We start from the raw sequence: 13,196 nt of genomic DNA, 5'->3' as shown, positions 1-13,196 counted from the left end.
AATAACAAACACATTTATTAATCTTTTGCAATTTTTGGAGTAATACAAAGAAGGACTTGGCATATACTGTTTTGAGTAGGAAGCCATGATAGAATTGTTTTTATAAAATTAAAAATCCAAAATACTTATCCAATTATCATCCATATGGCCACTTTAACATTCTAAGAAAGAACTGTTCCTTACACTTCCTTCAATAAACTGGAAAAAAAGTCTAGCAGAATGTCTCTTTTGTAAATAACATAACTTTCCCAAAGGGTAATAGTTTTCTATTTGTTTGGATTTATATGTAAGTACAATTCTACATTGTTACTGCATTCAGTTTCAAAGACTGAAATAGCATTATTCATGTCCTCAACATGATGGCAAAAGCTCAAAAGTGACAGCAGTCTTACAACACAAGTAGTCTAGCTGCTAGACCCTTGGGTTAACCTACTTACTGTAAAAGCAACTGACAGAGGAACTCATCATCTTTCAGCTTTATTCAGCAACCCCCAAAATGCAGATCCAAAGTCTTACTACAAGGCTATCTCACAAATATAAAGTACCACTTCTTGATGATGAGCTGATAGACAAAGTAAATGTGCTGCAAAAGGAGATCATGACAGTTTCTTTCTGTACATGTGATCAATGATGCAAATGCACTCTGCATGTATATCTCTGCTCTTCAAAACCATTGGTCCCTTTCATTATGAAGAAACCTTTTCTGTCCAAGGCCGGCATATCCAAAGTTTCTTATGAGTGACCTGTACATGGCACATGACGGGTGGAACATGGAATCTTTTACATAAACCTTGGTCAGTTTTTGTCTGTGAAGACATGGATATGAGAAGGCTATGGTGTCAGTAGGTTGATACCCTTCAATATTTCACTCTCTAAGGTTGCCTGCAAACAAGAAAATAATGAGATAATTGTTATGATGTGCAGACTACATGGGGATATTGTTACATTGCTTCTGAAATTGAATATTACTCTATTAGCTTGTTCCTGACAAACTCTAAACATCACATAACACTATCAGTGCACTTAATGCATATATTTCGTTCTTCCATGACAAACAACACACTTGGCCCAAAGGGTATGACTACTAGGAAATATGCACACATAACATACACTACAGTGCACATTGCATACATATGGCTTTTCCATTGCAAACACATTTGGGAACAACTGGGAAATGAGCACACAGTGTTTGCATATATAAGGCTTTTCCATGGCCAACACATTCGGGAACAATTAGGAAGTGGGCACACCTAATGTACAGCACACAGTGTTTGCATATATATGGCTTTTCCATGACAAACACACTTGGGAACAACTAGAAAGTGTACACATGTAACACACAACACATATTGTTGCCATTATATGGCTCTTCCATGACAAACACTTGGTGTTTGCATATATATGGCTGTTCCACGGCTAACACACTTGGAACAACTAAGAAGTGCGGACACCTAACGTAAAGTGCATATTGCTTGCATATATATACATGTATGGCTTTTTTATGTCAAACACTTGGGAACAATTACAAAATGTGTACACCCAAAGTACAACACACATTACAGGCATTATATGGCTTTTCTATGACAAACACACCTGAGAACAACTACAAAGTGCACATTGTTTGCATATACATGGCTTTTCCATGACAAACATACTTAGGAACAATTATGAAGTGTGCTCAGCTAACGTACAATACATGGTGTTTGCATATATGTGGCTCTTCCATGGCAAATAAAGAGGGAACAACTACAAAGTGTGCACACCCAACATACAGTGCACATTGCTTGCATATATATGGCTTTTCTACGACAAACACACCTGAGAACAACTACAAAGTGTGCACACCCAACATACAGTGTAGATTGCTTGCATAGATATGGCCTTTCTATGTCAAACACTTGGGAACAACTACAAAATGTGCACACCCAATATACACTGCAGTGCGTATTGCTTGCATAGATATGGCCTTTCTATGTCAAACACTTACGAACAACTACAAAATGTGCACACCTAACATGCAGTGCATATACACCTAATATACAACACACATTGCTTGCCTGTACAAGGCTTTACCATGACAAACCACACAGGTACAACTATGCAGAAAATTTGATTCAATCAACTGCATGTACATCAATCATATGGCCAATTCAGCATAAGTGATATGTGTGCCATCCATCGTATATCAGATCTATCAATGAAACTTCACCTATAGTGTTGGTACAAGTCCAGACAGACATGATCAAGACCAAGTAAAGGCAAATGGTATTCTGAATCTGAGATGGTGCACATCCTAGAAGATATATTTCGACTTTGCAGTTTACCTTAGAAACCAACGAAATGGGGAGAAATGGACCCTACAACAGTCTTGAGGTCTGTGACGTGACCAGTGAAGCTGAGGGGCTAGCTACAGAATTTTAGAAAGGATAAATTGACGAAGAGCCGCTATTGCTGTAACTATCATATTATGCACTAGTAAAATACTCTTACTCTCCTGCCCTAAAAAGTAATTCAGAAATCATTATGAAGAAATCACATCAAACCATAATATTGTAGAGTACAACCCACCAACTCTTTCTTGGCTTCTTCAACTTTGACTTGTGCTAGAGATGGATCAGCTGGTAGCTGGTGATAAGTATCTAGCTTGGCCCGCAATGGTGATATTTGCTTCTTTAGCTCTTTTAACTCCTATTCAAAAACAGAAAATATCATCATAAAGTAATCATTTTTTCTGCTATTCTATGAAAAAAAAATTTAAAGAAAATTTGCAGGAATAACTACAACTTTTGGATTTTGGGATATACTACTAGTCTGGCTGCTATCTGACATTAGTAATACATATCAATAAAATTTAGCAACAGCAAATACTAGTATGTTGTACAGTCATTAAATATGTAAGCAGTGTTCTCTCTAGATTATTTTCAAAAAGAGCTCAGAAATCAGTTGTAGACCAGGAAAACAATAGATGGGTTCTTGGATCATGTTTTGATAACAATGTTTGTGTAAAATGGATAGCTTGGAGCCCTTGTTACCTTGTTTACAGAGAACACTGCTTCTATTTCACTAGCCTGACCTTCAGCACATCTCCTTATGACTGTGAGAAGGTTAGGTTGATGGGTGAGGGCACCTATTAAACATGGTGTATCTGACAGACTACCGAGCTATGTACAATCATAGACAGTGGAATTTCTCCTCCACTCTCTATGATACAATATAGTGGCTATGTATGGGTGAATTCAAATATGGTTGAAGAAAACAAAGGATGTGTAAATCTACAAGTGTTGCATGTACTGTCAAGAAACAAGACACACAACACTTTTTTTGCTTAAACATTGATGTTTCAATCCCAAGTTTTGGGACGACGACACCTGTATCAGTAGAGTATTAACAGAATCATTCTTTTGTGCACGAGCACGTGTTTCTATATCTCTTCCACAAAACTGTTCTTAACACTCAAATTTTAATCCTACTATGACACTGGCCTTTCAGATACAATAAGCGCTCAACAATGTTAAAAAAATTGAATACTGAACATCTTTTACGGTACCTCAGCTTTCTTTAGTAGGCTGTCATGGTATATTGATGCATCTACACCACTTCCATTCAGCTTATCCTGTGTCAAAAAACAAAGTCACAACTTATCAATGTAAATACTAGACACATTTTTGTAACTATAGAAGTATTCTATTACATATTGGATACACAATTGAATTTTGGTCCCTTGGACACAATAATAGCTTAGAACTATTTGTTGTTGCTAGATATCTTGACATATTCTGAGATAAAACATTTCATGGTTTGGCCTCTAGGAGTGCTGTTTGCAAGATGTTTTGAGGCTGGAAGTGAGGGCCAGAAAAATTGAATTGTGTAGCATAAATGAAATGCACACTTTTTAGAAGTTTTTTATACAATGCATAATGTTTAAATGTTTGGTGTAACTATAGTACTAGAATGATGGATACTTTAAAAGTGACATATAATAACACAATGTGGTTAGTCTTTGATCTAAGAGGTGCAGTCAGCATTAGTAATATCTGTGTAACCAGAAATATTTTGAACTTTACATTGCTCCACCGAAAGCTAATGTATACATTTAACAGATGTATTCTAGAGAGTAACAATACTTTAATTTGAATCTGCATTGACGCAGACGCATACTTTCTTTCTAACTTTTGGTGAAATTATAGGATTGTCATGTATAGTACAAGATAGTTGCTTGTTTAATATTTATTCTTTCTTTTTTGTATTTGTATGTTTTTATATTTTCATGGGACATCTTGATGGCCTGAAATAAGAAAATAATAAAGAAAGCAGACAAGAATTTACAACTAATTTTCAGTGTTGTGCTTGCTGTACTGTTTTATCAGCACAAACCAGTAATAAAACATGCCTAATCACTACTGTAATGCTCTTTAACACACATTTTGTTCATGATTTCATGTATGGCCATACAGTCAGTGATAACGACCAAATTTTAACCCTCACTTTGCCAAATTTTTTAGTGATCCTTAAAAGTGAAATGGCCAGAACTTCGATAAGTAGAATATGTCATATTAAATGTACATTGTTAACACAGTGATTGCATTTGTACCTTTGAGTATTGAAGTCTCTCCTTGTATTGCTTTGCTTTCGCTTGAAGAAATCCTTCATTTTGACATTTCTGTTTTAATTTTGGTTCTTCATCTTCTGATTTTTCTTCTAAAGCGTGTAGAAATCTGAAAGAAGATGAAATTCAGCAGTTATTGTCTGAGTATAAATATGGCTTCAATTTTCTAAAAATAGAAATTTGATATTTTCTTTCAATATTTTCGACATGATTATGAAAGGTAAATATTGTTAAGGTTATGGACACAGGAGATAGTGGACTTCTTTTGGTTGGTGATATAAAATATATGTGGTTAATGTTAGAGGCTTTAACTCCATGCTGTGGCAGTGTGCCCTTTCATGAAAGGTAAGATTTTTTGTTGTTGGTCAAACTAATAACAAGTACTTTTCTTGTGATTCAACACATTGTTAGGAAGTGAAAAACACCAAATTTTGGTTGTGTCGCAAGAAATATCTGTGTATCAGTGGCACATCAAATTGGCTTAGAGGACACACTGCCTGTAAGTCATCACATGGTAAGAGATAGGAGACTGACACCAAATTTATGTATGTCACACCCTGTTTTATTTCCTGTACATTACTTACAATGTATATAGTTCAGTTAATAATGGTGTAGTAATATTAACACTAATTATGTGGCCAATATCTCATCTAATTAATTACACAGTACATACACCGTATGTTAGTATTCACTCATTTTCCAGGAATATTAGAAGCTGTTAGGTCAAATTTATGATCTTAAAATTGGGTCATTTGCTAGTAATATGAGCTAAACCTTCATATCGATTTACAACTGTAATATTTTTTTCGTAATGGCTACAGAACACTATACCATCCACAAGCCAAGTTATTTTCTGTTAATAACAAATAATATGGATTATGTATGGTCATTCTATATCACGTCAACTCGTGTCTACATCACTGGTTCTGCAGTGCTTGAAATATGAGTCAAAACGTTCCAAATTGCCTTTATTCTGTTTGATACAACCATGCTGAAACCACTAAGAAACTGCACATTCTACACTTAAAGATAGCAAGATTGCAATTTCTTGCTACATTTTGTCTGAATGAAATAAACCATTTTAAACGTACTGAAACTAGGTGTTGACCAATGGTCATCAATGTTTTGATGTCTGTATGGTGACATTTTCATTTCATTTTACACAAACTACAGCAAGACACTGTATTCATTCAATCTTGTTATTTCAAAGTGTAGCATGTATAGTTTCTTATTGATTTCTGCCAAATTGTATCAAACAGAGCCAGTGAACACTAACATGAAATGGGCTGTAAATACACTTACTTTTTGAAGTGACTTGATTTGACCAAAGCATTTTGTGTCTTCCTAGATAGTTCATCAGCAATTTCTTTTTCCTGTTGTCTTGCTTCCCCAGTGATCATTGACTCTCTTGAAAGTTCTGTTAAGCCAACGAGGTAACTGGAAAAATAAAAATAAATTTTATTTTATGATATGTAATTGATATTGGCTAAAAGGCTACTATTATACAAATGATCAACAATATTCTTTCTAATGAAGATTACCCTACTCCAAAACTTGAATTGCCTAGAAAGAATTTTAACTTGCAAGTTTGAGGTGTTCAGTTGGCCTATATAGAAATAGATGCTGTCAAATACTACATTTCTTAATCCACCATAAACTAGTTTATATTACTATTAGCCCAACAACTTGGCTACCTGGCTATTGTCAATGATGGCTCAACAGAGTTGATGAACAAAACTGTCAAGCCAGATTGCAAAGTTCCTGGGTTAGGTTTATATTTTCAACTTTTCTGGATAGTACACTTTGGCTACTTGGAAGGTTATTCAAATACATACTTTTGACAGACTCTCCATGCCAGAATCATTCTGCACTTCAGTGTACTTTGGTTTGAAATTATCCCTTTCCATAATTTCACAACAAAACTTGACAGTTCTAATTTTTTAAGTGATATAAATTTTAGGAACTGAAGATCTTTTACATAAATTTTGTTGACTAACTTTTGTACTGTCAGGCAAAAATAGGTGTAAACGGTTGACTCTTAACACATTCAAGCTGGCATACATGTACTTAATCACGGTGAGAATAACAAGTTTATAGTATAAAATGTAAATTTCAACTCAAAGACTCAAGTCAAAACATTTCTTAGAAGTGAACCCCAAATTTTTGCTGATGCCTCAGTATTGTCAGGGGTGTACTACAATGGGCTGTTATCATGTTCTCGGATGAGATGTGTGGAATGAGCTGGAGTGATGCAGCTAGGATTTCGATGCTGGCACCTGATTAGTACACCATAGTAGTGCACCCCTGACAATACGTCAGTGAAAATTTGAGACTTGCTTCCAAAAAATGTGAATAGAACTTTTCATTTGATACTATGACCCCAGAGTCTATGAAATCTAAGTCTTGTATTAAACAAGTTTATAATTGTATAACCTCTGAAAAAAGAGAAGGCAATGAAGAGAACAGTAGAACAGTCTGAAAACAAAATACAGAAATACAACATACCTGCTCATGGAACCATCCTTCAATTCCAATGTCAGTGCAACAGTGGCAAGTGTGGTCAAACTGGTTGAACCAGACTTGGACAATTTAGTAGTGGAAAGACCCATGTTGTGGAGTATGCCTGCCAACCTTACAGCTTAAAAAGTAGGAAGGAAATAAACATATCATACACTGACATTTGATTCATTCTTGAAATAATACAAGATTGCTTTTGGATAAACCTGTGTAACTAACATCCCTACCAGTACGTACTACAGTCAGACTACAGTGGTGTGTGGGAAAGAACAGTCATACATTGGTAAAATCAACCCAGCTATATGGTGGTGGGGGTTAACCCCCTTTTCTGGTATATAAATTCATTGATTTCCATCCAGCAATATCGTATGTTTACCTACATGGTGTACAAGGCTATGTTAAAAGATTAATTTGGGTGGCCTGGAGCTTGTCATGGTGAGTCAGTGGCTCTAGTGCACTGCACACATTAAAGATCTTCACATTTGCCTAAACTTATACAACAATTTACCAATAGCAGGCATTTGAAAAACAAAATGCAGTCTTACAAAGGAGAATACTGACTGTGACAAACTTACCCTCCAGGTGATATTCAGCTGCTTTCTGATTCAAATCATCAGTTACTAATTGTGTCTCCATATCTCTCTTCTCATTCATTTGCATAAGATCATACAAACAATTGACTGTTTTCGTATTGATCTCATACTGAGGGACTGAACTACCTGCAAAGACATTCTCAAGCCAAACTTGGACCTACATATGTATATTAAAGAAGAGAATGTTAGAACATGGAAGTAGAACCCCTGGTTAGAATGTGAATTATTGAATTCTTCTTATCAATATCATAGAGCTAGCCTATATACTATTAAAATTAGTAATTACTTTTAATAATACATCCATTGTCATTTGGTAAGTGGTAACACATGTGAATAACAGTAAACAAACACTGTAAAATATGGTGTAATTATTTTTCCAACGCTGTTTGATAATTTTGTTTACATTTACTCGTGTTTTGGGAGAGTCTGGGGCACAGTCACTTGTGGGCTAAGGTTCTATTCAACTTCAAGGATGGTCGAGTGCAACACATTTGTGTAATGGGTATTTAAGAATATTCAGAAAGTACCGTCACCCATCAATGCCTACCTAATAACGACAATATTGTGTACTACTACTAGAACTATTAACCTTGAATAGAGTTTACAAATTACATGCGAGCATAGTACACAAGCGCCTGTGGTGGATGGGGAGCCTAGTGATCTCAGCTCAGCGAATACATCAATGAACTTACCTTACGATGTTTCTCGCCTACTGCCGACATCTTCAGCGGAGAAAGAGTCACTTAAATTCATTGACACAAGTTTTCCAGAAAGAGATGTATGTCACTGTACCACATACAAGATATCTTCTCCGTCCAGTGAAATCAAAACATGGCGCTATTATTTAGATGAGAACTGACGAGACTTTACGAGATTTAACTTTCATCCTTATCCTAACCTGATATTTTAATATGGCATACAAAATATCCACCTTTGTCACATATCGTGGAATCAATAAAACTTACCAAAAAAAACTTTTCATATACAAACCTGTTAACAATAATACTGAGAACTCGATTATCTCGGAAAAAACACTGAATAATAATGAAAGTTTGATCGAGTTGGAGCCCTCAAGTTTTTGATAATTTACTTCTTCCTTGACCCAGATCCGATGCGTCAGATTCATTTCCGTGTTGACTACAGTGGGAAGTAACTGTGTGTGCTTTAGAGTTTGATTAACCAGTGGTCGTTTTCTCCGACGATAGATCTGCCCTCGTCAGAAGGAAGGGTTTCCAGGTAAGTTCCGAGACGTTTTTAGTGTTTGTGGGTGTTGTCTATCTGTCATGGTCATCTTGTGTTTTGATTGTCTGGGACTTGACAAGCAGCAGAGAATGTAAATACATTGCAAATTTGTGTGCGAGCATTCGTAGCAGACAGATGCAACGGTTCAATTTGTATTGCGTCGTGTCGTAGTCTCAAGTGACTATGAACGAAAGTAACTTGACTGTAGCATGACTTCACCGAACGGAGAGAGTTAGTTGTGTAATGAATATGAAACGTCCCCGGAAAATATCCCACAGATAAATCATTAAAATGTGTTTCAATCTTTCAATTTGCCACAAATTATATTAGTGTCTATAGTACACATTGACATTGCACTGTAAGACTTGTAAAATTATTACAAAAATTCAAGTTGTAATTTTGTGGTAACATCTGGCACACGACTTTTGTACATCTTCTAGTCTAGTTCCTGACGACCGTGTTCCGATTTTACACTACGTTATCTTCACATTACTGTGATAAATGTAATGTGTGAAGATAACGTAAGGTAAAATCGGAACACAGTCGTCAGGAACTAGATTATACATCTTCAGGTGTTTGAGCAACATCTTCCTCTGTTTGGCCATTTTATGAAAATACTTTTATTTATGTCAAGTATGTCATATATCTACTAGCACTAGCAGTAAATTTAGATTTGTCATCCCAAACTTTTGAAACTACAGAATAAAATACAAAGAAAGGAAAGGAAATATCCAATTGCACTTGTCATAGAAATTTCAATGCAAACAAATTCAAGGTCTCGTGTACAAGTTGGAACAGTGAATGTTGATGGCTTTTCCATAACTAATCTTTTATGAGAGACATGCTTTTGGGTGTGTATAATACTGCTATCAATTCCTGATATCATATCATATCTTGTAATAATGATACTTGATGGTGTCAGGAAATACTAATTTGCTAGTCAAGGTTAAGTATGATTTGACATTCAATATGGAACATTAGAAAACAAAGGAGAAGGCCAAAACACTAAGATTCCCCCAAAAATTGTAGTAAGCAAAAGAAACTGATCCTAAGTTGCAGTTAACAAAATAAAACAAAACAAAAAAAGGTTAAAAGGTAGAAATGGAAAGCTAAATGTAATGGGTATCCATCCACAACCAAGGCAAGATATGGTTTCTGTTTTATGTACTGACAGACTACAGAGAGAGAAGTAGATATCTTATGGGGTAAAACAGCAATCATTTGATATCATTTATGAGGTTACATGTACTTGCCTTGTACCTTAACACCATTAACAATTCACACAGTGGTGCTGTAGATGTACACTTGATGTTGTATGTGTGTTTACATATAAATCCATGTATTGTTAGAACTTTGATCTGTATGAGATTTACTGTAATGTAAGTTATATTGAAAATGTTGGTGCTAGAATGTTGACGATACATGTAGGATTAGGAAATGACAAATTAGCATGCTATATGCAAGCTTTGTTGTGTATTTGAGATTTAGATATTAAAGAATTGTTAATATTAATGGTTTTTGAAATGTAATGATTGCATCAAGACAATGTAGAGATATCGCAAGAGGGGTCAGTGTATGTTATCTTGTTCACATACAGTCTGTCTGGGATCTCATTTGTTTGCGTTGACAGGGGTAGAAATACATACATGTACAAACAGCCTTTAATTATAAAAAAAATGTTTGGGTGCAACTTTAGAGGAAGAACAAAACCAGTGTAAATAGCAAAAAAGATTAGGAAATTTTGGGGTAAAAATGAACTAATTTATTCAGTTTTGGGAAAAGATAGACCAGCTTTGTCAAAAACTGAAAGTAACACTCACTGAGAGTCTCAACTTGATTAGCCAACATAGCAAGTCAAAAGTGTAAATATTATACTCTCTTGCTCAAATCCTTTTAAAAACTATTGTCAATTTGTGACAATGAAGTGAGCTCTGTTTATTTGCTCTGTTTATTATTTGCATGGTCTTTCCTCTTGAAACTTGAAAGGGAATCAATAAGTGTTAACTGCTTTCTCTAGTATTATTTGCTAATTTGCATGTAACAGATGATAACATGGTGTTATTTGCAATCAAACACTGTAAGAAGGATGTGAACTACAGCCTACTAATGTGTCTTTTTTGTGTGACTTGAACCAGGTACCAGAACTGAATAAATGCTACTTCTGTAAACATGTGTTTTGAAACTATCAAGAATTATGAGCATTAAATCATATATTGATAAGTTTCACATCATTTTTATAAAAGCTGAACTCAAACTAAGGTTCAATAGATAGGCATAGATAGGTGAAATGTGTGTGTGTGTGTGTGTGTATGTGTGTGTGTGTGTGTGTGTGTGTGTGTGTGTGTGTGTGTGTGTGTGTGTGTGTGTGTGTGTGCATATTGTGGGTTAGATGGGTTAGAGGGTGAATGACATAAATGTAAAAAAACATACTGGACTTGTTGCCATGGTATTTGGTGAGGATGATACTTTGTGTGTCTTGAAAGTAGGTAGAAAAACTTAAACTCTAAAAGTCCTTTTGTCTTGGTAATATTCTGGATGTTACTTACCTATATTGCATGTATTTTTTTTTTAGAAATTAAAGTTCTAATCAAATTCATAGGTGTTGATTACATATATTTGTGTAGTATATCAGTTGTGCTACAATGCTATTGGTGTTAATTTTATCTCCGTTATTTTATTTGCTAAATTTTATTACTACTAAGTATTAAAGTCAGAAGTGGGGCATAGAAATACAGAAATATTTACAATCAATCACATTAGACCTGATAAATATACGAGTATGCTGAAAGACATTAAAACATTAAATGACATACGGTACCAGTAAAAGATTGGGATTATTAAAGCTGGTGCTAAGTTAGTACCTGTAACATTACTCTAACTACCACTAAATTTTAACAAATTAAAAAGAATTAAGAAAAAAAAATAAACCTGGAAAATGAAAAAAAAATATATAGAAATTAAAATAAAAAATATCTTAAAATGAGCGCTGTTATATAATACTGTATTTCAGATTTCTACAGATACTAATGTAGGGTAGATATATTTGAAGGGTTGAAACTGAAAGGTCACTAATAGTTGGCAGTGACAACGATAACAGCTGTGATTTAAAGTTGTACAATACTTACATTACTATACATGTACAATCCCTTGGTATTAGAATCCAGCTGTAACATATGTAACCTACATACCCAGCTGTCAGTTTAATTGAAACTGAAATACTAATGTTCTCCCCAGAATGTAATGATAGAGGCACAAGAATTTGCCAACAAAATAATTTATTGTTTTTTTGGATAAGTTTCTATTGTTTTTAAGCGATCAAAGGGTAAGACCCTGTATCTAAATGGCCAGGGGATGGGTTGGGATGAGCTGTGTGAGATGGGATGGGGTATGTGAAGGGGATGAGGGGGGATAGGGGAGGCAAGAGAGTTGGATGGGATGAGGAGGAGATGGGGAGAGATATGACTTGAAACATATTTTACATTTTGAAGTACTAACGGTAGTATGACAATCAGAACAGAAAATTTTTTTATTTAAGTTCATAACCAAGTACGGTTAATTTCTATCATCAAACAGAGAGGAAAACCATGCCTACAATGAGAAATTCAGTGTTATTTTATCCTTTCAGACTAGCACTGTAGCAGTAGTCCAGGGCATATAGACTACTACATGGTGGTAGTCTGCATGGTGGACAATGTAAGTTAATAGAAATTGTAGCTGACACAGTTCACTTGGCTAAATCCGACTACCAAGCTATACATGTAGAAGTTGAATTTAAAGGCCTGCAAATATGTAAATACTGTCACATCACAAAAAAGAGTTGATGATGGTGAAAGTTAGTCAAGCAGAGAGCAAGTATTTACATATCAAAAAGACATGTCTGTGTTTGTGAAAAACAACTTTATGTACAGGACTGGAGGAAGTACAAACTAACGAGTGTATTAAAGTTAGTATAAGATACATAAGCATCATTCTAATTCTCATTTAGATGAACATTTAACAATTAAAATGACCAATGTTTGAATCCCTTGGTCTTGGATTATGTTGAAATTCAAGGTCCAGTTCAGATTAAAACTAAAAAATTGCTTACATTGTCCTTGAACGACATAAATTGTCCTGGAACGGAAAGGGTCATATTGCCATGCAGATACAAATGTACTCTACTTGATTGTTTACCTGGACCTGTACCAATACATGTATAACACTTGAACTGTGTAAGTACATGTACACCATGCACCACC

At 35.0% G+C, this 13,196-nt stretch overlaps 2 protein-coding genes across 2 annotated transcripts in view; one reads left to right on the top strand and one right to left on the bottom strand.

Moving 5' to 3' along the window:
- Positions 1-134: 134 nt before the first annotated feature.
- On the bottom strand, positions 135-8,566 carry LOC144443768 (HAUS augmin-like complex subunit 1). Its single transcript, XM_078133314.1, has 8 exons — positions 8,409-8,566; positions 7,699-7,873; positions 7,112-7,244; positions 5,909-6,043; positions 4,592-4,715; positions 3,548-3,613; positions 2,569-2,688; positions 135-882 (listed from the first exon to the last, which is right to left on the bottom strand). Exons 1-8 carry the CDS (start codon positions 8,436-8,438, stop codon positions 832-834), a joined length of 834 nt encoding a protein of 277 aa, XP_077989440.1. The 5' UTR covers positions 8,439-8,566; the 3' UTR covers positions 135-831.
- Positions 8,567-8,817: 251 nt separating this feature from the next.
- The window catches only part of LOC144443453 (SHC-transforming protein 1-like), a 67,348-nt gene continuing 62,969 nt past the window's right edge, over positions 8,818-13,196 (top strand). The window contains exon 1 of the mRNA XM_078132933.1: positions 8,818-8,952. The gene's annotated coding sequence lies outside the window, so the exon portion shown is untranslated. The remainder of the gene's footprint in view (positions 8,953-13,196) is intronic.

This window comes from Glandiceps talaboti, chromosome 12, assembly GCF_964340395.1.
Source record: "Glandiceps talaboti chromosome 12, keGlaTala1.1, whole genome shotgun sequence".
NCBI classification, from domain to species: domain Eukaryota; kingdom Metazoa; phylum Hemichordata; class Enteropneusta; family Spengelidae; genus Glandiceps; species Glandiceps talaboti.
The sequence above is the reverse complement of the archived record's forward strand: the minus strand, read 5'-3'. Positions and strand labels throughout refer to the sequence as shown.

Coding starts and splice junctions, on each gene's coding strand:
- LOC144443768 (XM_078133314.1), bottom strand. CDS start 8,438: ATGTCGGCAGTAGGCGAGAAACATCGTAAG. Junction 7,245..7,698: donor AGCTGAATATCACCTGGAGG/GTAAGTTTGTCA, acceptor CTACTTTTTAAG/CTGTAAGGTTGGCAGGCATA. Junction 6,044..7,111: donor AAGGATGGTTCCATGAGCAG/GTATGTTGTATT, acceptor TTATTTTTCCAG/TTACCTCGTTGGCTTAACAG.